General features: G+C 49.1%; 1 protein-coding gene across 1 annotated transcript in view; it reads left to right on the forward strand.

The window, feature by feature from the left end:
- Nucleotides 1-16,386: 16,386 nt before the first annotated feature.
- KANK4 (KN motif and ankyrin repeat domains 4) overlaps nucleotides 16,387-24,425 on the forward strand; it is a 36,699-nt gene continuing 28,660 nt past the window's right edge. Inside the window, exon 1 of the mRNA XM_021715785.1 lies at nucleotides 16,387-16,473. Within this exon, the coding sequence (XP_021571460.1) occupies nucleotides 16,458-16,473 (16 nt within the window). The 5' untranslated portion in view covers nucleotides 16,387-16,457. The remainder of the gene's footprint in view (nucleotides 16,474-24,425) is intronic.

Here is a 24,425-nt window from a genome sequence, read left to right on the forward strand (position 1 = left end):
GGAAAGATGTGAGCAGAGTTACTAATAAAAGTCTCTGTGTGCCAAATGTCCAACCATTGTGTGACTCCTCTGAGTGCCTGTGGGGCGATACAAACCTGATGTCAATTTTGGCAATACAAGTTTTCTTTTCTTTTCTTTTCTTTTGGATAGAGACAGGGTTCACTGTGTTGCCCAGGCTGCTCTCAAACTCCTGGGCTCTAGCAATCCTCCTTCCTTCGCCTCCTGAAATGCTGGGATTACAAGCATGTGCCACCATGCCCAGCCTCGTCAACACATTTTCTTAGCCACTTTGCCCACATTAAAACAAAGAAAAACTCAGACCACAGCAGTCTAGAACTTTCCTTTGTACTGCCAGGGGACACACTGAAGGAATCCCGTCTCCTGCAAGGAAAAGCTCAAGTTGAGAGAAGTTCCCAGCACCCTTCCTCCCTCCCTACCACTCTGTGGTTCGTCTGATGGTGCCTGCCCCTCTTCTGGCTGGCATGCCGCTGAGCCTGGGTACTCATCGTCTTTGTTTGACCCACATCACACACATCCACTCCTTGTCAGACTGAAGTTGCTACAGGGCTAGGTAGGACGTTGCGCCATAATAATAAAAGCCTTCCAGCGTGCCTGAAAGATCTGGAAACATAGCTATCCCCACCCAGGTGTCTGGGGATCACTTAGGCTCGGTTGGGTTTCAACTGACTTTCCTGGATGTGCAGGCTGTGTGTATTTGAGCCAAGAAAAACCTTCCTCCCAACCCAGAAGGCAGATGCCACAGCCCACGCAAGCTCTAAACTGTCTACACCTGCAACTCATGCTGTGGCGCTGGACTGAGGCCCAGGAAGGCTTCCGCTGGATCCTTACCAGGGATAATACTGCCGGGATGGGAGCTGCCCAGAGAGGGGATGCGGGGGGCCCACGGCGCAGGGTATCTGCACCTACTCTTGAGATACTTTCACTGACGTGACCCAGGAGGGAGGAAGTGAAATTGAACTCTTAGGAATCATTTTCTCCAAGTTGTAGTTTCTAAGCCCTCTGGTCTGTGGCTCAGTTCGGTGGTGCCAAAGACCCTGTGGCCCACTGAGTCCACTCATCCCACTTTTCAGTGGGAAGTTATTATTATATTATTATTATTATTATTATTACTTGAGTCGGAATCTCACTCTGTCGCCCAGACTGGAGTGCAGTGGCATGCTCATGGCCACCGCAGCCTCGACCTGCTGGGCTCCGGCAATCCTTCTGCCTCAGCCTTCCAAGTAGCTGGAACTACAGGCGAGTGCTACCACACCCAGCTAATTTTTTATTTATTGTAGAGATGAGGTCCTGCCAAGTTGCCCAGGCTGGTCTCGAACCCCGGGGCTCAGGCAATCCTCTCGCCTCTGCCTCCCAAAGTGCTGGGATGACAAGTTGAGCCACTGTGCTGGGAAAGAATTTTAATAACAAAGGATTAAAGGGGAAGAGAAGAATAATCAAAGTGGCAATACAGCAAATTCTCAGGACAACAACCAACAGAAACTCCTAATTTATTATGTAATTATTAATATAAATTAATAGATTAAAAGCAGTTTAAACCAAGACAGCGCTGATGCCGCATTGCAGTGGTCAGGCATCATAGTTGCAAACAACAGAACCCACTCTGGCAGGCTTATGTAGAGGGGAATTTATTAAGGGATGTCAAGTAACTGAATGTCACTCCACCACCTCCCCAGAATCACTTCCTGTGAAGGAGGCTGGTCCTTCCTGTCAAGGAGACTGGCACTGTGTATTCTAGGAGGTGTTTCCTAAGGAGGAAAATAACCCAAGCATAGGAAGGGTGTTCACAAAGTGCTGGGTAGCTGAAAAAAATGCAACCAGTGTCGCCTGCATGCATAACAAAACGCCCTTCCTGAGAATTGCAGTAATTCCAGCTCTTAGCCTGGGTGCATACACAGGAATTTTGTAGTATTGTTTCCTGATGGATGGAGGTCACTCTTCTTTGCATATTAGAGAATTCATGTTCTCAGTAAATTCTTACTGAGAATCTTACAAACTAGTTTTTGTCATCCGTGCAAAGATTTATTAACCCAATGACTCATATATTATGTTCTCAATTTTTTATAAAAAATTAAATCCCATGTAATTGTGTTATTTGTGTAAGACTGAAGAAAACACGCATATTTAGGATCCATATCTGGCTCTTTTGGAAAACCTTACCCTCTACCACTGGGCCAGGGACTCTGCTTGGAGAATTCTAGATTTAAAGAATTGAGACATGTAATTGTAGGGTATTTCTAGGGCCCTGTGAAAAGACACCTGGGCACTGTGATAGACTCAGATGAGAAAGGGCTGGTTCTTGCCATCAACGAGCTTTCAGTCCAGCAAGAAACATCACACAATTATCCGATGTCAAAGGTGGAATGGCAGGACGAGATGGGTACCATGAGACACGTTGATTAATTTGCCTGAGGTCCCGATATGTAGGAGAGGCGGCATGTGAACTCATGCGTGTTGGACTCCAAAGCTGACTTTTGCCACTACCCTGTCCATTAGGCTGAGAAACAGATCACTGATCAGCTGGTCTCCCTGTGCAGAAGAGAGGACCCAAAGCATCTCCACACATATCAAGCTGAACCTTCCTGAAGCCTTTCGGTGCTCACTCCCATCAAAGTGGAGATTTGTCATTCTCAGCTGGAGGAGGGCTTCTCTAGTTAGAACCTGGATCCTAATCCCATGTGATCCCACACAGGTTAAATGGGGATTCTCTACCATGGGATTTCAGAAGATGGGGAATTACCCCCAAATGGGTTCTCCAGATGGCTTTCTGGGGAAGGTGGAGTCTGGTAGGCTGAGAAGGATGGTTGGGATTTGGGCAAGAGATGATATGGAAACAGTGGTCTAACCACGTGGCACAGTCTCAGTAAGGACAGGCTTAAGGCCTTGATAGAGAGGTTTAGAGTACAGTGCTCACTGAGAACTCACCACCCTTCACATGCATTGAGATGTTTCTAGAGTCAGGGTTATTAAGGTAGAAAACACCGGACAGTATGGACTCTATCACAGAAATACTGTGTGATTAGAAAGCAAGTTTCGATGAGATGAACTGAAAACATCCTTTCCAGCTCTCCTGAACCTTGAAAACATCATGCAAAGTGAAAGAAGCTAGTCACAAAAGGTTACATGTTGTGTAATTCCATTTACGGGCCACGTCCAGAATAGGCAAATCTACACAGACAAGAAAGTAGATGAGCAGTTGCCTAGGGCCAAGGCCAGAGTGGAGGGAATGGAGAGTGACAGCTGATGAGTATGGGGTTGCTTTGGGGGTGATGAAAATGTTCTAAAAATAAATTGTGGTCTTTTCAACAAATGGTGCTGGGAAAACTGAATATTCACATGTAAAAGAATGAAGCTGTGCCCTTATCTTATACTACATACAAAATTACATCAGATTGTATCGAAGACCAAAACTTAAGAGCTAAAACTACAAAACTTCTCAAAGAAAACATTGGGAGAAATCCTTATGTCATCAAATATGACAACAGTTTCTTGGATACAACACCAAAGCATGGGCAACACAAGAAAATATAATAATGTTAACTTCATCAAAATTAATAACCTTTGTGCATCGAAGGACACTATCAAGAAAGCAAAAATATGTCCTACAGGATAGAAGAAATTATTTGCAAATCATATAAGTTAAGAAGTTAATTTCCAGAATATGTAAAGCAATTTTACAAAACAACAACAAAACAACCTAATTCAAAAATGGACAAAACGCTTGAATGGATATGTCTCCACCACAGAATATATACAAATGGCCAATAAGCACATGAAAAGGATAGTCAGCATCATTATTCATTAGGGAAATGCAAATCAAAACCATAATGAGATAATGAGATACCACTTCAAACCCACCAAACCTACTCGAATGGCTGTCATTAAAAAACCAGAAACAAAACCAGTTGTTCCTGAGGATGTAGAGAAACTAGAACCCTCATGCCTTGCTGATAGGAATATAAAATGTGGTGCAGCTGCTGTGGAAAATGGTTTGGTGGCTTCTCAAGATGTTAATCATAGAATTACCGTAACGATTTCACTCCTAGGTATATATCCCAAAGCACTGAAAGCAGGGCCTGGAATCGAGCTTTGCATACCAGTGCCATTGCGGGATCTTTCACAGTAGCCAAAAGGTGGAAGCAACCCAAGAGTCCAACAATGAATGAACAGATAAAATGTGGTACATACAGACAGTGGAATACTATTCAGCCTTAAAAAGGAAGGACGTCTTGACATATGCTACAACTTGGGTGGACCTTGAAAACATGCTAAGTGAAGTCAGTCAGATTCACAAAGACAAATACCGTCTGACTCTACTTATTTGAGGTACCTAGAACGGGCAAATTCATAGAGATAGAAAGCAGAAAAGAAATTACCAGGGACTGGGGACAGGATGGAATGGGGAGTTCTTGTTTAATGGGTATAGTGTTTATGTTGGAGATGATGAAAACATTTTGAGTATAGTGGTGATGGTTGTTACTGTGAAAGCGCTTAATGTCACTAAATGATACACTTTCAAGTGGTTAAAATGATAAATACGTTATGTGTATTTTACCACAGTCAAAAAAAAAAAACTATTGAGTTGTACAGTTTAGAAGGGCAAATTATATGGTGTGTAGATTATATTTCAATAAACCTGTTTTTAAAAATCCTTTCCTGCTCTGACAGTCTCTGATCTATCCATCCACTTACTTATTTGTTGATTCAACACATTTTTATTGAGTTTCTATCATGCTAAATGTTAAGAAGAGGGCGATGCATAAAACAAACATGATCCCTGCCCTTCCTTTGCTTTGCACTGTGGGTTTTAAAAAGTAATCATAGCTAAATGTATCGAGTGTTTGTTATATTCCGGGCACCGGCACAAGTACTTTGCATCTCTTATCCCCTGCAGTCCTCACAGGATGACTGAGCTGGGCGCTTCTTGAATGAGGCTGCTTGCTCAAGGTCACACAGTCAGGATATGAACCTGGTCTGTCTTATCTCAGAGCCCGTGCAGCTGGGTTCCAGTCACCTGGAATTGTGATCTTCCCGGGAGACCCGTCCTGAGGACCACCTGTTAAGCTGGTTGATCTGAGGACATCGGAGGGAGAGTTAGACAGGAGGTAGTATGACTTCCAGTGGGGAGTGGGTTTGGAACACAAGGTATAAGTCACTGGAGTCTTGAGTAGCCATTTATGATAATCATATTAAAGCTGGTAAAACTGTACGTTTTAAAATGGTTATGTTGGCCGGGCTCGGTGGCTCAACCTGTCATCCCAGCACTTTGGGAGGCCGAGGGGAGTGGATTGCCTGAGCCCACGGGTTCGAGACCCACCCAGGCAAATTGGCAGGACCTCATCTCTATAATACATCAAAAATGAGTCAGGCATGGTAGCACGTGCCTGTAGTTCCAGGGTAGGCTGAGGTGGAAGGATCGTTGGAGCCCGGCAGTGTCACTGCACTCTAGTCTGGGCGACAGAGTAAGACTCCAACCAAAAAAAAAAAATGGTTATGTCATAGAATTTTAGATACAAAATTGAATCCATAATTGATTTATATTATTATATCAGCAACCAGTTAATTTATTCACTGAACAGATTCTATGCCCGACACGGTTCTAAGTGGTTTATATGTATCCTCATCTTATTTAACCCTACTAACAGCTCCATGACTTGTAGGAAACATTGCTAGTCACATAGACAGTCAAGACAACTGAGGCACAGAGAGATTAAGTAATTGGTCCAAGGTTACACAGCCAGTGACTAGCTGGGATTTCAGCCATGACTGCTTGACTAGAGCCCAGGCTCTTAACCATTGTAGAACTTGTCCTTCGATGATATGAAAACATACAAAATAGGTGAACATGAAAATTGTTATTTCGGCCAGACTCGGTGGCTCAGCCTGTAATCCCAGAGCTTTGGGAGGCCGAGGTAAGTGGATTGCCTGAGCCTGCGGGTTCGAGATCCGCGTGGGCAACTTGGCGAGACCTCATCTCTACAATAAATCAAAAAGTTAGCCAGGCGTGGTAGCGCACACCTGTAGTTCCAGCTACTTGAAAGGCTGAGGCCGAAGGATCGCCAGAGCCCAGCAGGTTGCAGTATGCCAGGAGCAGCCACTGCACTCCAGTCTGGGTGACAGAGTGAGACTCCAACTCAAAAAAAAAAAAAAAAGAAAAGAACAAAAAGAAAATTGTTATTTCCAAGTGGTAGAATCATGGTGACTTCCCATCTTTTTCCCCCCAGGTTATTTATGTATTTGTTTTCCCCCAAGAATACATCCTAATAGTGATGATTTTCTGGACCAAGGAAAGACATCACGCGACTGTTGTCTTTTTCATTTCCTTACCTCTTTATCGTTTTATTTTACTGTATTTGATGTTGACTTCCCCTATGCACATGCACAATCAAAACTGTGCTGTTGAACTTGCAGGCAGTGGGTATATTGGGAGATGCCTGTCTGTGCCCGGGAACTGCAACAGCCTGTTGCAGGAACTCTTCTCTTGACTGCAGCTGCCCTGACTCTGCTGCAATCTGGGATGGGTGTGTCCCTTCTCATCACAATCCTATCAATGCTGAGAACTTTTCTTTGAAAGAAATTTTTTTTCTGACTTGAAAGAGAGTCTGTTGTACCATGGTTAAGAACAATACCTTAGCTGGGCGCAGTGGCTCATACCTCTAATCCCAGCACTTTGGGAGGCAGAGGCGAGAGGATTGCCTGAGCTCAGGGGTTCAAAACTGGACAACTTGGCAAGACCTTATCTCTAAAATAAATGAATAAATTAGCTGGGCCCGGTGGTGTGTGTCTATAGTTCCAGCTACTTGGAAGGCTGAGGCAGAAGGATTGCTTGAGCCCAGCAGGTCAAGGCTGCGATGGCCACGAGCGTGCCACTGCACTCCAGCCTGGGTGAGAGTGAGACTCTGACTCAAAAAGAAAAGCACCTTAGCATCAGAAAAACATGAATTTAGATCTTGGCACTGATAGTCTCAGTACCTGCAAAACTGCTCAGAACCTCCAACCTGACCTTGAATAATAGAAATAACAGTACTGGTTGGGTGTGGTGGCTCACGCCTGTAATCCCAGCACTTTGGGAGGCTGAAGCGGGAGGATTGCTTGAGTCCAGGAGCTCAAGACCAGCCTAAGCAACATAGCAAGTCCCTTTCTCTTAAAAAAAAACCCCAAAAAATTAGCCAGATGTGGTGGCACGTGCCTGTAGTCCCAGATACTTGAGAGGTTGAAGTGGAAAGATCACCTGAGCCCAGCTGATCAAGGCTGTGGTGAGCTGTGATCATGCCACTGCACTCTAGCCTGGGCAACGGAGTGAGAATCCAACTCAAAGCCATAAATAAATAAGTACACTACTGTATAGGATTTTTATGGGAATTAAATTAGACGGTGTTTGGATTGGACCCAGAGTAACTGGCTCACTACAGGGTAAATAAAGAGTATAACATTTCAGTGTTTACCTGACATCTTTTTGATGATCAGTGTGGGAGGTTAAACAGTTTTCTAATATTAACCATTTGTATTTCTTCTCTGATGAGTCCCCTGCTTGGGCCCCTTCCTCATTTATCTATCGGCAGCTTGATTTTTACAGGATGTTTGAGTCAAGGGCTAAGAGCACGCTGGAAGCCTCCATGTGCAGGAAGAGACACAGAGTGCAAGTCTTTTCCCCTGTGACCCCGATGCCTTGTTTTCCCCTCCAAGGAGCACTTTTCTGGCTAGTACAGCCTCCTCTCTGCCCACAATTGGCCCAGTTTCTTCCCTCAAAAAATCGCATGTGCTTTATAGAATCCATCTTTAAGCAGCTGATTTCCCTCCCAACGTGCTGCACCCACAGGGCTCACACACACGCTGTCTTTCTCTGTCTATTTAAGTTGCCTCCACGAGAATGCCTGGCGTGACCCGTCTGCTCTGAGAGGCTCGATTCCAGTTGTGCATTTTCCTAACAAGCGTGCCCTTCTCGGCCCTGTGCAACCACACAGACGCCAACCAGCTGACCTTCCTGGGGAGAGTGCAAAAGCCTTGGGGACCGCCCAGATAAAAGGCACATTCTTGAGATACTTGAACTTCTTCTACCTTCTTGCCTGGCTTCCATCTTGCTGGGCTTGGACAGTTCATCTTTTTTCTTTTTTTGAGTCGGAGTCTCACTCTGTCACCTAGGCTGGAGTGTGGTGGCTCAGTCACGGCTCACCATAGTTTCGATTTCCTGGGCCCAGGGGATCCTTCTGAGAAGCTGGTGTGACTACAGGTGTGCGCCACCACACCAAGCTGATTTTCTTTATTGCTTGTTGAGCTGGGCTCTTGCTATGCTGCCCGGGCTGGTCTCAAACTTTTGGGCTCAAGCAATCCTCCCAACTCAGCCTTCCAAAGTGAGCTACCATGCCTAGCCTAGTTCGCCATTTTTGCATCATGGGGCAGAAGGGACCCGGACCGTAGAAGCTGAGCAATTCTCAGTTTGAAAAGGAGTCAGACCTCCCTCCAGTCCAGTGGTTCTTGTCAGGAAAGTTCTTATGGATAAATGTGTTTGGTCCAGGAGATTCTCCAGGTAGCTTGGTGTGTTGTACCAGTCTTAAGGCATACATCTGAACGGGGCATAGAGGTGGGGTTGCCGGTGCCCCAGACGTGGCAAGACCATGTGGAGGGGATCTCCAAAAGAAGCACAGAAGCACTCCCCCAGAGAAAATGGCTATGGCTTCCCTTGAAGACCTTTTCTTGAGGTGTTACCTTCTGCTTAGACAACACCTGCATGCCCGGTCCAGGCTGTGTGGTTTAGTGGAAAGTGCATTGGACTGGGAGACAGGGTGTCTGGGTTTGAGTTGAGGCTTTGACCTTTTCTTGGCACAGACTTTGTTTCCTTATCTGGAAAATGGAGGATAACATTCCTTGTTCTGCTCACCCCCCCCCCCCACCTGACTGTGGAGTTCAAATGAGTGTCCTGGGTGAGTTACAAAGACACGGGGACAGAGACACAGGCAGTCGGCACAGTTCCTGTCCAGCACCTCACACAAAGCCCGAGAGCTGAGAGTACTACTTCTCCTGGAAGGAGGTCTGAAGAAGCTGAGGGAACTTGGTGAGGGTGTGTGTGTTCACACACGTTTGTGTGTCTTTGTGTGTGTGCCTTCTGTCCTGGAGTCTGAGGCAAGCTGATCACTGGCACTGCTGGGGGCCATTACAAGTTGAGCATTGCTGATCTGCAAACCTAAAATCCAAAATGCTCAAAAATCCAAAACCTTTTTGAGCGCCAACGTGATGCCACAAGTGGAAAAATCCCACATCTGGACTCATGGAATGTGTTGCAGTCAAACCCAGTCAAAACTCTGTTTCATGTACAAAATTATTTAAAATATTGTATAAAAATTACCTTGAGGCTATGTGTATAAGCAATATGTGAAAGATAATTTTGTGTTTAGATTTGGGTTCCTATCCCCTAGATGTCTCGTCGTGTGTATGCAAACATTCCAAAAAATTTTGAAATTCAAAACACTTCTAGTTCCAAACATCTCAGGTAAAAGACACTCAACCTGTATTTCCTTCCCTTGTTCTGACATCTTCTTTAAACTGATGAAAAGCCTGGAACCTGTGGGGAAAGCCCAGGCACTCCGTGGCATGTAAGGGAGTGTCTGGAGAGGTCACCTGTGTCCAGATCCCTAGGGATTGCAGATAAGTTCAGTTTCGCAAACTTTACAGAGTCGCGAGCCTGTGATGCTGGCCGGGAGACAGATGCAAAGGCAGCTAGTCAAGTGTGGCTCTACACTTGCCGTAGCTGGTGGACAGGGGTGGTGGCAGCCGCACGGATGGCCACTGTGCTTGGAGGGGACGTCTGGGTGGAGGCGGAGAGGACAGGTGGGAACTGGGCAGGCAGAAACAGTGGAATAGCATCCCAGGCAGACCGTGGGGTGCAGGAAAGGCACCACTCTGGAGAAAGCCTCTCACCTTTTTGTCCTGGAAAGGAAGGACTTACCCTGGGAGAGGGAAAGAGAGTGTGTGTAGACCAGAGGGGGAGGGCGGGTGGTGGGAAAGGGATGGGACCTGGTGACACAGAGGCTTTTAAAATCCTGTGTCCTAGGGAAATGTTGCATACCTCTGCCTGCCCTCCAGCCAGTTTGGAGGAATGTTCAGTGATCGTTTGAAACATTTGCTCCTCAATATATGTTTCTACAACCTTTCCGTTCAAGAAATATCTCCGATTCTTTTTGATTCAGATGGTTTGGTCTCTGCACTCAGCACAGAAAAACACTGTTAACAGTCCAGAAAAGTGAATGTGACTGTTCCATAGACTTGTCCACCGCCAGGTTATCCTGTGCCTTTCGGAAAGTCTCCTAACCTCCATTTTGAGCAAGAGGCTCTAGAATCTTCCGAGGAAAATAAGGAATTTGATTCAGTGCCGTGGGACGAACACAGAAGAACCCCAGGGCCCTTTGTTTCTGGGCAACCCCAAGGGAAATCACTTAGACTGTCTGCCTCATTTTCCCCATCAGCACGACAGAGAGACTTGTCCTGTTCTGGGCTGGGTGCCTTAGGCACCGATGTGAGGAGAAATGGGACACAGCGTGGGAAATGCTTTCCACATGGGCCGGACTGGATGCAGGCGGTGTTTCAGGGTGACACTCGCACCGGCATCCGTTTCAGCAAGGGTCAGACAGGAGCCTGCCCTGGTCTTAGAAAGCACCTCCTGACAGACAGTGTGTGTGAAGGTTAGAGTTGCCTTGGATGTGTGTTAGGCATGCGGCTTCATTTCCCAGGACGGCCTCACTTGCTAGAACCCTGGGAGGTTGAGGGGACAAGTTTCTCTGACCCTTCTGCTGAGCCTGCATAAAGGAGCCCTCCTGGATCGCCCCCGCCCCTCTGTGTCTGCTTTAGGTCCGGGAGCAGCAGAGCCTGGTGCCCGCCCCTCACACCTGCCTCTGCTCCAAAGACGGCGGCAGCTCCAGGCTGGACGGGGACCCTTCACACGCCTGCTTGGGACACTCTGAGACCTTCCTCCTCCTGTAGCTGCCGGCTCCCGGGCTCTTCTGCCCCGCCCCTCTGAAGTCTGTGGTCCGCGCTGCAGTTAGAAAACCTTGCCTGGAGCTGGATCCGCTGAACAGTAATTTGGTCATCACAGCAGGTACTTCCTTGCTTTTCTCTCCCTGCCAGAATTGGGTGCGTTTTGGTGCTCAGGGCGGCAGGAAGCAGGAGCTGCCAGTCCGGGCCTGGGAAGCCACGGGTCATTGTTTCTGTCTCTGCTCTGCCCAGACAGACTTCCATCCATTGAATGATCAGAGGCTTCATGTGGTCCTGGGGCCCCGGGAGGGGGTCGAGGAAGGATGTCTCCAAAGCAGAGCCAGGCAGGAAGCGACGCGAAGGATTTTGACTGTAAGGAGTCTGTGTCCTCATTAGGAACAAATTCATTAATGAGCCACGTCGGCTGCCGGGAGGAAGGAGGGAAGCACAATTAATTGTGGCTGCTCGGATGAGCTGCCAGATTCAGGGGGGTCGAGAAGGAAGGTTCCGTGTTGTTTGGGCGTCTTTAGATGTGTCCCCCGTAGTGATGGTAGCTCAGGGAACTAACTTCCCAGTTGAAGGACTCGAGCATTCTTCCTCTTTCTGCAAGATCCAGTATTTGCTTCTTAGCAGCGAATGCCTTGGTGACCCCACTCACCTATTCCCGGGAGCAAAAAGGAAGTCAGCGTTTGCTTTTCCAGCAAGGTCACGGATCATCTGACCAAGTCCTGGAGCGGCTGGGAAGCAGACCCGGCAGTGCTGAATGCATGAGCTGTCAGCTCTGTCCCGCAGCCTAGACTGCTTCCTGGGAAGGAGACGAGTGCTCCTCCACTCCAGGCTACGCAGCAGGAGAATGCAAGGGAAGGGGATGTGGGCACGGCTTCCTCCAGCCGGCTCCTCTTCCTCGTGGAGCCCAGATCCAGCTGCTGCAATGCGGGCAGAAATGACACACACTTGCAAACCGTGTGGGGTGGGAGTGCATGAGGTTGGGTGAACGTGTCATTGACGGAGCCTGAGTTAGGGCTTTGTTTCCCGGGTTGCGGGAAGGGAGCCTGCTGGAGCATTGTTGGCAGGATGTTTTGCAGGAGTGCATCTCCCCACCCCGGTGTCCGCTCAGCCCTCTCGGTGCTGGAAGCAGCTGTCAGATGCTTCCCGCTGCTTTGCACAGGGAAGTGTGGGGTCCCGGGCTGGGGAACCGGGGAGCTCGCATCATCCTGGCAGGATCCGTCCGAGTTACCAGTGCGTTTTCTCTCTCTCTTTGGGAAAGAGTGCTTTGTCTTTGCAAGGGATTGTGCGGGGACTGGCCAGGTTGCTGCTGGGTGTCCTACCTTGCTACATATTTGACTTTGTAAAGGGTGAATTCTCCAAGAATTCTCGTGGCAGTAAGGCTGTGCTTTGAGCCAAGCTCTCTTTTCAAGGAAATCCAAGGTGCTGTTTATTTTGGCATGCAGCCTGTTCTGGGATGAAATACGGCATTTTTATTATTGCGGAATAAAGAGAGGTTTGAAGAGAACAAAAGTGCGGAACGAGGCTTCAGTTTCAGGACTATATCGGGGACGTCTCTTTAATATTTGGATTTGAGGTCAGCAATGAGGCTGAAAATGATATTCTAAGCGGAATAAGTGGGGAGAGGAGGAGGGCGTGGATAAATGCCGCAGGAGCTGGGTTGACCTGCTCCTGCGGAAGTCCATGCTCCTGGCCGCAAGTGGAACCCGCTGGAACTGCTTCGAAGCTGGCCTGGGAGTTGCTCGGGGACCATCATGACCGCCCACCAGTGACCTCCTCCTGGGTGGATTTTTGACTCGGCAGCCTCGGTTCCCCTCCTCACCACCCCCCAGGCTTTGAAAGGCACCGTGGAGTGATGGAGTCCTACAAGCTGTCCTACTCCGGATTAACTGGGTAACTTTGGGGTGGCCACATAGACGCTTGGTGCCTTGGTTTCCTAGTTGCAGCTTGGACCTAGTTCCTTTTCCCAGAACTGTTTGTATGCGGGTGAAATGCGGGACTATACCCAAGTGCCTGGTTCCCCGAGTAAGTGCTTAGCACCTGTTAATTTCTTTCCATGGGTTCCATTTGAACTCAGAGCATTTTGTTCTTTTTGTTTTGCTCATTTAAGAACTGTGGTCTGCCACATGCTGACGTGGGGAGTTCAGGTGACACAGGAATGAGTCTTGCAAGAATTCTGGTCTTAAAGTTTGCAGCTTAGTAGGGGAGAAGAGCTAGAGAAAGAAACTTCTAGACCATGGTGAGCTAAGGAGAGAGTTTGGACTCTCACTGGGGATCCTTGATCCTGGGATGAGACATAAATGAAAAGTCACATAACACCAAGTAGTAAAAGGTTCTTGGAGGGTATGGTGGCTAACACATGTAACCCTAGCACTTTGACAGGCTGAGGCAGGAGGATTGCTTGACCAGTCTGGGCAACATATTGAGGAGAGAGAGGAAAGGGGTGGAGGGAGAGAGAGAAGGTTCTGAACACTGGGGATATAGCACAACAGAATGAGTAACTAAGTGGCTTTGTGTCAGATTTAAATGCTACTGAGGGTTGCGAAATTCCATTTTAAAGGGGGAATTCTGCCCAACAAAGCGATTTCCACAGTCTGTTACAGTATAGTCTATTGCAACAAAGTAGCCTATCTTGATGTAGCAGCTACTCTTTTCCACTCACCTAACCACATCAAGCATCCGTCCCCTCGAGGGAAACCTCCTTGGCGGAACTCCAAGACGTCCACGTCCACGTCCTCATCCACGTAAGGACCTGGAGGAACGTGGAGAAGGCTGGTGGTGGCGATCAGGGCTGGCGATGGCGCTTGTGTGTGTGACGGGTCCCTGTCTCCTTCCTGCATCGTGGGCCCTCTAGAGTGAAAAGTTGCCGAGTCCCTTCTACAGAGAGTTGTCAGCTCCGTTTAATTTCTGTAGTCTTGACATGATTAATTTTGGTGAAAGCCAAGTCGAAGAGAAATCTTAGAGGTCTCTATAGAGTTATTTTTAATGAAATTTGACCTAATGTGTGCCGAGCAATGCTTTTACGCCGTATGACTGGATGCACGATGGCTGAATTCCTAATTCTGACTAAGGCGGGTGCCTGATGGAAGTCCCCCGAGTGGATGGTGTGAGTTCGTGCAGCTGCACTGGTGCGGCCCTCTCCCCAGCCGAAACCTGTTCGTGGTGTCCAGTCTTGCAGGCCGCACTCTCTTTTGGAGGCCTGCGGGGTGTGGCCCCCTTCAGGTGCCCCATGGGATGCATCAGTCAGAAATGCTTTTCCCCTCACAGGAAAGCCAGGGATGGGTCACAGGGTGGACTAACGTTTACAGATCACTTCTCTTCCCAACCCTGGCGTGGCATCAGCTAGACCTGAGAGCAAATTCTGCTCTAATGCTCGCTTGTTACGTGAACTTGAGCAGGTCAGCCTCAGCTTCCCTGCCTGAAAAATGGGAATAATCGTTGTCATCCGCTTTGGCCTGAAGTTATTCGTGAAGGCCCAGGTGTTCCAAGCTTTGCAGCAAGGTTATGGGGGTGGGAGCAAGAGGGTAGCAGGAGGAGGAGCAGAGGATGTGATGGCCAAGATGAGGGGCCAAGCTTAGGCCAAGCCTCATCACTCTTTTCCACTTTGTTTTTTAGAGACAAGATCTCTCTCTGTCACCCAGTCTGGAGTGTAGTGTTGCAGTCATAGTTCATTGCAGCCTCAACCTCCTGGGTTCGAGTGATCCTCCCACCTCAGCCTCTTGAGTAGCTGGGACTAAAGACACGTCCCATCATACCTGGCTAATTTTCTTTTCTGTAGAGACGGGGTCTCACTATGTTGCCCAGGCTGGTCTTGAACATCTGGCCTCGAGTGAGCCTTCTGCCTCAGCCTCCCAAAGTACTGGGATTACAGGCATGAGCCACCATGCCCGGCTTCTCCCCACCCTTTTCTTCCCTAGGTTTTGCCTGCCTCGGCCGAGCCTTTCCTGCCAACGTTGCCCACTGCAGACTGGAAAACTGCAGGGAGGGGGCAGTGGTGTCCTCTGCCTGGGAACCTTCTCTTTATAACAAGGGCAGGTTGGACCCTTCCGCATCTCTCCACTGTCTGCCTCCTTGGCGGCCACGCTCAGCCTCCCCAAGACCCTGTCCACTGTCGTCTCCCTTATCCCTAACTTCTCTGCTCCAGCTCTGTCCGCCCTCCAACTCCACTGCTTGCTGGTCACTGTTGCCTCAGAGGGAAGCAAGACACACTTAGCGCTGACCTCCTTCTGCAAGGAGTGTCTCTGCTTCTGGAAAGCGTGCCTGCCCTCTGGGGCTCCGTGAGACATGACGGGGAAGGCGCCTCGAGCAGCTGCTCCGCCAAGGTGAGGAGCCGGGCAGGAAGCAGGGCTGTGATTTGGAGGCGGAGGCGGCACTCACAGGGAGAGGTTACACTACCCTTCCTGGTCGGCGACTTTAGAATGTCTCTCTTACCTGGCAGGCCTCATGTTTCCCAGCTCCCCAGCTACCTGCTTGTGGCCCTGTCTTCCATCTTTTCTTGCTGGGGGCCACGCCGCCTCCTTCTCTCTGGCTCTGTTTTCCCCAACCCTTCCCTCATCACTGGTTCGCTTTTCTGGCTTGAAGTTCATTGTCAAGCACGTTGGAATGCCTACAACAACCCTGCTTCCACTGCTGTGGTGTCACAGATAATTCATTATCCTGATGCGTGTGGACGGGGTTGCACTCATAAAAAGCCAGTTTCCTAAGTGACTTATTGTCATGGGGGCAGGAGCTAAGATGTTCACCATTTGAAGAAAGAGTCCTGGGAATGGATTAGAACTTTGGGGAGAATTTACGGTCAAGCCTCAAGGTACGCTAGTTCAGAGGCAGGACACTATTCTACTCGAATAGTTACCAATGTCTCCTGGCCACTGGGGCTGAACTTCCTCTTGTTCTGCCCTTGGCTGGAAATCACCTCCAAGTATCTGCTCCTTGTCAGTGCTTGCAATGATCTCACCTTTGTCCTGTGTTTGATTGCAATGTCACACATTATGATTAGTACTCTGATTCTGGCTTTTTCACAAAATGGATTATGCTTCTCTTACCAGGATGGGGATAGGTATATTTCAACTCCTGATATTATACAAGGGGCCTCGTGCTTGTTGTCAGAAGCCCTAGGTCCGTTTCCTGCTCCTTCATTAATACGCTGAGAGACCTTGGACAGGGAAATTCACTCAGTTCCCTTATCTGCCAAGTGAGGGGACTGGACCAGAGTTTCCTTTGGTGTCAACTATTGTGAACATTCCACGCAAAGAAACAACTAGAATTGAGCTGTAGGAATATGTGCAGGCTTTTAATCTCCCTCCTTGAGAGGCAGGATGGGTATCACTTTGGTGCTCTGTTTCCCAGTGTTTATTCTGACTCTCAGGAGACAAACCACTTCTCTATCCTTTCTTTCAGAACTCGCCAACAAATTTTACAGACTCATCAGATGAAGAACACCTAAGAGACTGAGGGCCAGCACTCCAAGGATGGAGAAGACAGATGGTAGGCAGGCTGCTTTGCAGTCCCTGGTTGAACGTGAGCACTGGGGCAGGAAAGGGACTGTTACCGTAAGTGCTGGAAACAGCCTAAGAGAGGCCTACAGGAGACGTCCCCAGGAAAGGGAGTACCAATGGGTACAAACCACATATTTCAGGTTTCATGTATCTCCATGTATCTCCAGCGAAGGAAAAGGGTATGTTATAGTGAGAGAGCCTCCTTTCATACTTAAGCCACTCTACAAGTCATTAATGTCTCTGAGCCTCAATCCCCTTGTGTATCAGTTAGCTTTGCTGTGTAACAAGCAACACAAAAATGTTTTTAGTGACTTAAAGACATTTATTATTTCTCAAAAGGTTTTGTAGGTTCCCAGGGCCATTACTCTGGCCTGGCCTGGGTTGGCTTGGCTGACCTTTTCTGGACTCATTCACCTGTCTGTGGTGCTCTGAGTGACTTGGCTGGGGCTGGATGGGCTAGAATGGCCACACTCACATGACTTGGCTGTGTGTCTCTGGTCACCCAGGAGGCTAGCTGGGGCTTGTTTACATGGTGGCAGAAGGGTTCAAGCACAACAAGAACAGACAAACCTCAATGTGCAAGCAATGTTCAAATCTCTACATATATCACGTTGCTGTTGACCCGCTGGTCAAAGCAAGGCTCAGTGTGTTAGGGGATGCAGGGGGTGGGATATTATCGGGCTATTTGGGTTGGTGAAGAACTAACAAGATGATGCGTGCTAAGTTGTTGAGTCTTACCTATCTAGCAGGATGCACGTCTCAGTGAACGCTTTCCTCTTCTCCTCTGCAGGAAGCTTGCTGAAGGTCACAGACTAGACCCCCATCTCTTGGCTTCTAGTGAAATGTTTTTTCCAGATCACCAAATGTCAGGAAATGAGAGAGCCCTTAATCCCCCTTGAATCACATGGCCCTTTGCTGGTGAAGGACGGAGGGACCAGACATCAGCTCCAGCCCTGCCTCTTCCTTCTTTTCCAAATGCAGTTACCATATATTTCAAGAGTTGGTCTTTCTCCCCAGAGACCTGCCTTTGCAGTGCATCCCTGGAAGCCGTCCCACAGAACGCCCATTCAGTCCCTGAATGCCCCGAGGGCCTGTCATCCCGCCTGCCTCATTCGTCCCTGCTCAGCACCCCGGGGACCGCGCTCCACGTGACTGCGCACAACCCGCTCAAGACAGGTGCCCTCCCCTCACACGGAACAAAGGCAGATGGTGGGAAGCTTCCCTCCCTGTCTTGGCCTTTTGAAGAGATTCATTTCATTCCTCTTCTTTCTGGCTTCATTTCTGGCCACTCTCTAAGTTCTGTTTTTCCCATTTCCTTCAGAAATGGAGTACAGACATTTGAACTTCTCTTTCTCACGTTCGGCGCCGCTCATTGGCTCACCTGCTGAACTTCACCGTGTCCCTGAAGATAAGGACAGCAGCGCTCCCTCCCTTCCGCGTCCCTTTCCGGGTCCCCTTCCTCCCGTCTGCGTGCAGCTCTTAAACTGGGTTTGTAGGTTCCATTAAAGGGTCGAGTGATCTGCTGTGCTTTCAAGCAAGACTGTAGGGAATTTCAGGTAGCTCTGAGCCTCCGAGAGCTTCACTTTTTTTCACATCTAACTCATTTTCCCAGTTTCTCCAGAATTATTTTCCTGGACTCTCATCTCCCATGGAGACCGGCACAGGGAGAGCGCACACCTCTGGGAGCCCTCCCCTGCCCCTTCCAGAAGCAGCCTACTCCTGCCCTTGGGGTTTTTTGTTGAGAACTTACCCTGTGCCCTCTTCTCTACTGCGGTTGTGCCAATAGTCACAACTCTGTAAGCTAGGTATCACTAGCTGCACTTTACAAATGGAGAAACTGAGGCATAGGGCCATGAAATCATTTGCCCAGAGTCCTGCAGGCAGGAGATGACAGCCAGGATTCCGATCCAGCCCTCGGGCCATGTGTCGGTTTATCTGATCTGAATTTCATTTTGAGCAGAGACAGTCCTCCTCATTAATTCCTGCCCTGGCCTAATGCCTGGAATTCTGAGCTCCTGCATACCTGTCACCAGGTGGAATTAAGAGAGTCAGTGCTTCATGTGAGGGGAGGTCTCTCAGTGAATCAACTCAAGCTCCCTCATCGAAGTCCTGCAATCCTTCCCTTGCCCGGAGAGAAAGAGAAGGAATGTGGAGTGGCAGGCAGGGCCGCATGGTGGATCACTCTGTGTGTGTGTGTGTGTGTGTGTGTGTGTGTGCGCGCGCACGTGTGTGTGCGCACACACGCATGTGTATGAGTGTGTGCATATGTGTGTGTTAGAGGGAGAGAGAGAGAAGAGAAAAAGAGGAGAGACAGAGAGAGAGACAGAAAGAGGCAGAGCCTGAGAGTGAGAGAGAGAGAGGAGAAGGAGGGAGGAAGAGAGAGAGAGAGAGAGAGAGAGAGAGAAGAGAAGAGAAAGAGAGGAGAGACAGAAAGAGGCAGAGCCTGAGAGAGAGGATAGGGAAGGAGAGAGAGAGAAGAGAAAAAGGAGAGAGACAGAGAGAGGGAGAAGGAGAGAGAGAGAGAGAAACAAAGAGAAGAGAAAGAAGAGAGAGACAGAGAGAGAGAGAGAGAGAGAGAGAGAGACACGCCTCGGTGCCAGCTCAGGAAAGCACGCGTGAAACCTGCCATCCTCAGTAGTTGCTCAGTCTCCCTTCCCCTCCTCCCCCTTGTGGTAGATTTTGCCTTCGAATCTGCTCTTTCTTCCTTGATGCTATTATGTCTTTGTGCTCTGGACCTGCTCCCAGGGGCCTCCGGGCAAATCAGTGTGTTTCCACAGAATTGAGGCAATAAGCAGATAAATAATGCAGCCTCTCCTTCAGGGGAGTTCTTTGCCCTCTGGGTCGTAAATCTGCTCTCTACTTAACTTTAGACAAATCTCTCTTCTCTGCTTTGGCCTGTCCTTGCAACCCAGGAGGCTGCTGAGTGGACAGTAGGTCTAAGGATACAGAGTGCAGCCTGGAAAACTAGCAGAGAGCAATAAGAATCATTGCTCTCATTTACTGAAATGGATAATGTGCCTCTCGGGGGGCGGAGATCAAATTGGTAAAAAAAAAAAAATTGTGTGTATTAATGGGAACTTACCTGGAGTCTTTTGAGCTCTAGAGGGACATGTACCCCTTGTCCACGGGAAGTCTAGGTGTTTGCCCCAGAAGCTCAGGAGCCGGACAGAGACCATCCTGGGGTCAGCAGCGATGCGTGTTCTGTTCCTTCCTGTGATTGTGACACATTGCCCACAGACGCTGTGGCTTTACTTGGCCTTGATAGCGGTGGGCGCAGTGGCGTCCATGTTCAGTCCAACCTTTATGTATCCAGGGGCATCCTTTCCTTCTCTGTCTACGACTGTGCTTCCCTCAACACAGAGGGCCACATGACAAGCATCTGTCATTGCCCAGAAGAAGGAGAGATCAGGCAGGCAAGAGGGGGCAGCTCAGCCCCGATCTGTCACCTTCCGGAGGAAGAGCCATCCCAATGTGCCCCAGGAAACGCCATCATCTGCACCCTTTAAAACCCATCCCTCTCCCTCCAGTACCTTTAACTTCTGTCACCCTGACCGTGTTAGCAGCCACCCCACCCCCCGCCCCTGCTCTTCAGGTTTTCCCTTCCTTTAATCCTCTGCAAGACACCCATTTTGAAATCATATTTGACCAAGCTACTTTCTTGTTTATAGCCTTTCAGTGAGGCCGGGCGTGGTGGCTCACGCCTGTAATCCTAGCATTTTGGGAGACTGAATCGGGAGGATGGCTTGAACCCAGGAGTTCGAGACCAGCCTGGGCAACATAGCAAGGCCTCAGATCTACAAAAATTAAAATAAAAAAATAAGTCGAGAGTGGTGGCATGTGCCTGTAGTCCCAGCTACTCGGGAGGCTGAGGAGGAAGGATCACCTGAGTCCAGGAGGTTAAGGTTGCAGTGAGAGGGGATCCCACCAATGCATTCCAGGCTGGGCAACAGAGCAAGACTCTGACTCAAATAAATAAATAACCTTTCAGTGACCCCCAAGACCTAGAGAGTAAAGTCAAAGCGTGTTCCTGTGTGTACAAGTTGCTTCGTGACCCGGCTTTTGATTACCTTTCCAATTTAATCTCCCCACCCCACCCCCTGCCTTTCTCTGTGACACTTTAAGTTCAGGCCAGGTCAGCGTCATTTGCAGAACTCCGAAATACTGTGGGGTTCTCACTGCCGTGCCTTTGCACATTCTCCGACAGGGATCTAGAATGTCTGTCCTGGCTACCCATCGCCACGGAATAAACCACCCTTTGTAGGTGGTTTGTTATTAACACAGGCTTAGCTGAGTGGTCCTCACCTGGGTTTCCTCCTGTGGTTGAAGTCAAGTGACGGCTGACGGCTTTTTACTGGTTGCTGGCATCTGGGCTGGGATGGCTGGAACAGCCAAGGGCTGGCTAGGCATCTCTCTCCCTCTCTCCACGTGGCCTCTCTCTGGAGCTGTTTGGGCTTCCGTGCAGCATGGCAGTCTCAGGGACGCTGACCTTCTCACATGGCAGCTGGCTCCCCATGGAGTGTGCATCATGAGGGACTCAGGAGGACGCTACAAGACTTCTTATGACCTAGCCTCTGAGGTCTCTCAGCATCATTTCTGCCATATTCTTTTGGTCAAGAAGTCACAGGCCAGTCTGAATTCAAAGGCCTGGAGAGCTAGACCACACCTCTCCAGGTGGGATTAGCTTGCTTGTCTAAAGGGGGTAGGACCTGATGGCGATCATCTTGAAGATAAACTGATATGTTTTTCACTCTCTTGCTCTCCTGGCAAACTCCTCTTTGTTCAATTAACACCCAGACCTCTGTCACTTGTGTGTGTGACGTCGTCCCTCTCCTACCTAGGCAAAATTGACCTCCAAGTCCAAGAAAATAATTCTGGAGAAAATGAAAAAATAAGTCAGGGAATACTGTACTACGAGCATGTATCTGTTCCTGTCTTATTTCACTGCATGTGTTTGTTGGTGTCTCTTCTACTTGACCATAATAAATTCTTTGAGGGCAGAGTCTGAACCTGATTCATCTTGGTGTCCCTGGAATCTAGCTTAAGATTAACTCAGCACACTTAAGTCCTTAATAATTAGTGGTTAAGTGAATTGAACTACTGCTATTTTATGATTTTGCACCCAGGGTCTACTACCCTCAAAACCAAGCAATCCATCAGCCACAAAGAATTTGTGGAGACCCAGAAGTGAGTCACATAATCAGTTTCCATTATGGGGCTTCAGTCGTCTATATTTTGGGCTTCCACAATACTGTAGATAACTATAATATTAAGCATGCATTGAATGTCTATCGTGTGCTAGACATTAGTCTAAGCACTTTATTATTAATTAATGAGTCCTCACAATAATCTTATTTTACCTATTATTAGTCCCGCTTTACAGATGGTGAGACACCGAGAGGCTAAGCTAGTTCCCTACGGTCACAGAGCAGAGATCTAGTCCAGGCTTTAGAATCTGTGTTCTTAACTTCTATACTATCCGTGACTGCTCTCTCCTGAGCTCAGTATCTTCAGAGACTGTTTCGCAGAATGACACAGAGGTGATTGGGGGTGTTACATGAAGAACATCGAAGGAACAGAGACTGTTGAGCCTAGAGAAGAGGCTACGTGGAGACAAGCCCCTATGAATTCAAATAAAGTTGTTAATTAAAGTTAATTAAAGTTGTTCTGTAAACTGAGTTGTTCTCGGTGTCCTCTGCTGAAGTCATAGGTAGACACTGCAGGGAGATTGATGTGCACTAGTGTCACGCAGAACTTGTAATGCAGACTTTCTGGGGACTCACAACTTGCTCGTGGCGACGTCCCACATTGGCAGGCCTGAAAGTCAAGTTCATGCCTCTTGGAGGTTGTATGCCAGTGTCCCTTTTGACAATTATTGGCCCTTTTCCCTCTCTGTCTTTTTTCTAGTCTGTGCAAAATATGTATTTTCTTTCTTTCTTTCTTTCTTTCTTTAGGCCAAAGGAGATTATTATCTTATTTGGCATGGGTTTTGGAAGGTGAAGTTCACGTTTGTTAAGCAAGAAGCGGTCTTCGGGTGGAAAGAGCACAGGCTGTGCACGCACGGTTACTCATTCCAGTTCTCTCTGATCCTTGTGTACCTGAGAGACTCGGGCATCAGCAGACAGCTTAAATAATGCAGAAGGCATAATTCATTGATATCTCCGGCTTTAGCCAGTTATGCTGCTACCTATTTGAAGCATGCAAGTCTTTTCATTTTTTGCAAGTTTCTTGTTTAATGCTGAGACACTTGTGCGTCTCCACCTTCGAAAACTTCCATGCCCGTCCTTGCCAATTAGTACCCTGATTTGGCAAATTTCTGGCCACGCCAGTGGAGCAATTGCATGAGTCAAACTCAGAAAAACGGTATGAGATGATTTTGTTTTGCTGGTCTGCAGGCAGATTCCACCGTAGTAACTGAGATGACATACTGCGAATTGGAAACCGTTCCCTCGACCTATTTCCTTGCAGACATTGGCTAAGTACACCACTGATTTAATAAGATGATTTCAGGACAACCAAAAAGCCTGTGAGCATCTTGGGATAATGTCGAGGCTAGAGCATTTCAGAGAAGGCTCACGTGACAGGGTTAAGTCAAAATCACAGCTATTAGACCTCATCATCCTGCAATCCTTAAGTAACTTTGTGCTTTTCTTTTTTTTAACATGTCTTATGTCTCTCAGCCAAAGACCAGCCCTCTCAGGGGGACGAAGAGAAAGACCCTCCCAAGAGCCACCCATACTCTGTGGAGACCCCCTACGGCTTTCATTTAGACCTGGACTTCCTCAAGTATGTGGATGACATCGAGAAGGGAAACACCATCAAAAGGATTCCCATTCATAGACGGGCCAAGCAGGCCAAGTTTAGCACCTTGCCCCGAAACTTCAGCCTCCCTGACAGTGGGGCTCGCCCCCATGCCCCTCTGCCCCACCAACACTGGTCCCCGGCGGTGCCGAGGAAGGTGTCACTCGGGACACAGGAGCAAGCCCAGTTGCCGCCACTTGGTCATGGCCCCCAGGCCTCAGCCAGCGCCGGCGAGGTGAGCTACCACAGGAGGGCTGTGCTGGCAGAGGCCAGCAGGCAGTTGGAGGCTGCTGGTCCGGAGGCCGCAGAGCTGGCCTCCGGGAGTGGACGGCCCCAGCTGTTGAGGGCCTCCAGTATGCCGGCCACGCTGCTGCCCGACAGGGCCCCCGAAGAGCCGAGCCTCAGCCTGGGTCCCCCCACACCTCCGGCCCTCCCTCCCCTTCAGGGAGAAGGCAGTCTCTGGGACGGCACCTTTGGCCCCGCTGAAGGATTGGCAGGCTTTCACAGCTCCAGCCCTCAAGCATCCACCCAGCCAAGAGTCAGAGAATCGGGGGACCTGGTGCCTGGGGTTCTGGAACCAGGCCCGGAGGAGGCTGGACCTCCAGAGCCTCCAACTCACCTCCTTCTCCCAGGTCCTCCTTCCTCATTCCAGAACGCGCTGGTGGTTCTAGAGGATGGGGAAGAGGAACACCAACCCAGAGAAGCGGAGGGGGTGTTCCCCGCTGGCTCCCCCCCCCCGAGCCCCCCGCCTCTGCCGTCTCCTATCCCCGAGAGTGAGTTCCCCCTGGAAGAAATCGAGCTCAACATCAGTGAGATCCCGCCCCCGCCACCGATAGAGGTGGACGTGCGGAGCATCGGCATCCGGGTGACCGAGGAAAGCCTGGGCCTCCCCGATGTGACTGTAGGCGGCGTCTCCAGCCTGAGGCAGCGGGTCTCGGCCCTCGAGGGCGAGCTGTCTGGAAGAACTCAGGAACTGGTGCAGCTCAGAGCTGCGCTCCAGCAGCAGGAAGAGGAAACCAAGACTCGGGAGCAAAGGATTCAAGAACTGGAGGGTGCCGTAGCCCAGCTGGAAGGACAGCTTAGCCGAGAGAATGCCAGAGATGCTCGGGGCCAGACGGACGCCATGGTGAACACCGACCCAGT

Source organism: Carlito syrichta, unplaced genomic scaffold (assembly GCF_000164805.1).
Source record: "Carlito syrichta isolate Samal-C Ts95f unplaced genomic scaffold, Tarsius_syrichta-2.0.1 Scaffold307669, whole genome shotgun sequence".
NCBI classification, from domain to species: domain Eukaryota; kingdom Metazoa; phylum Chordata; class Mammalia; order Primates; family Tarsiidae; genus Carlito; species Carlito syrichta.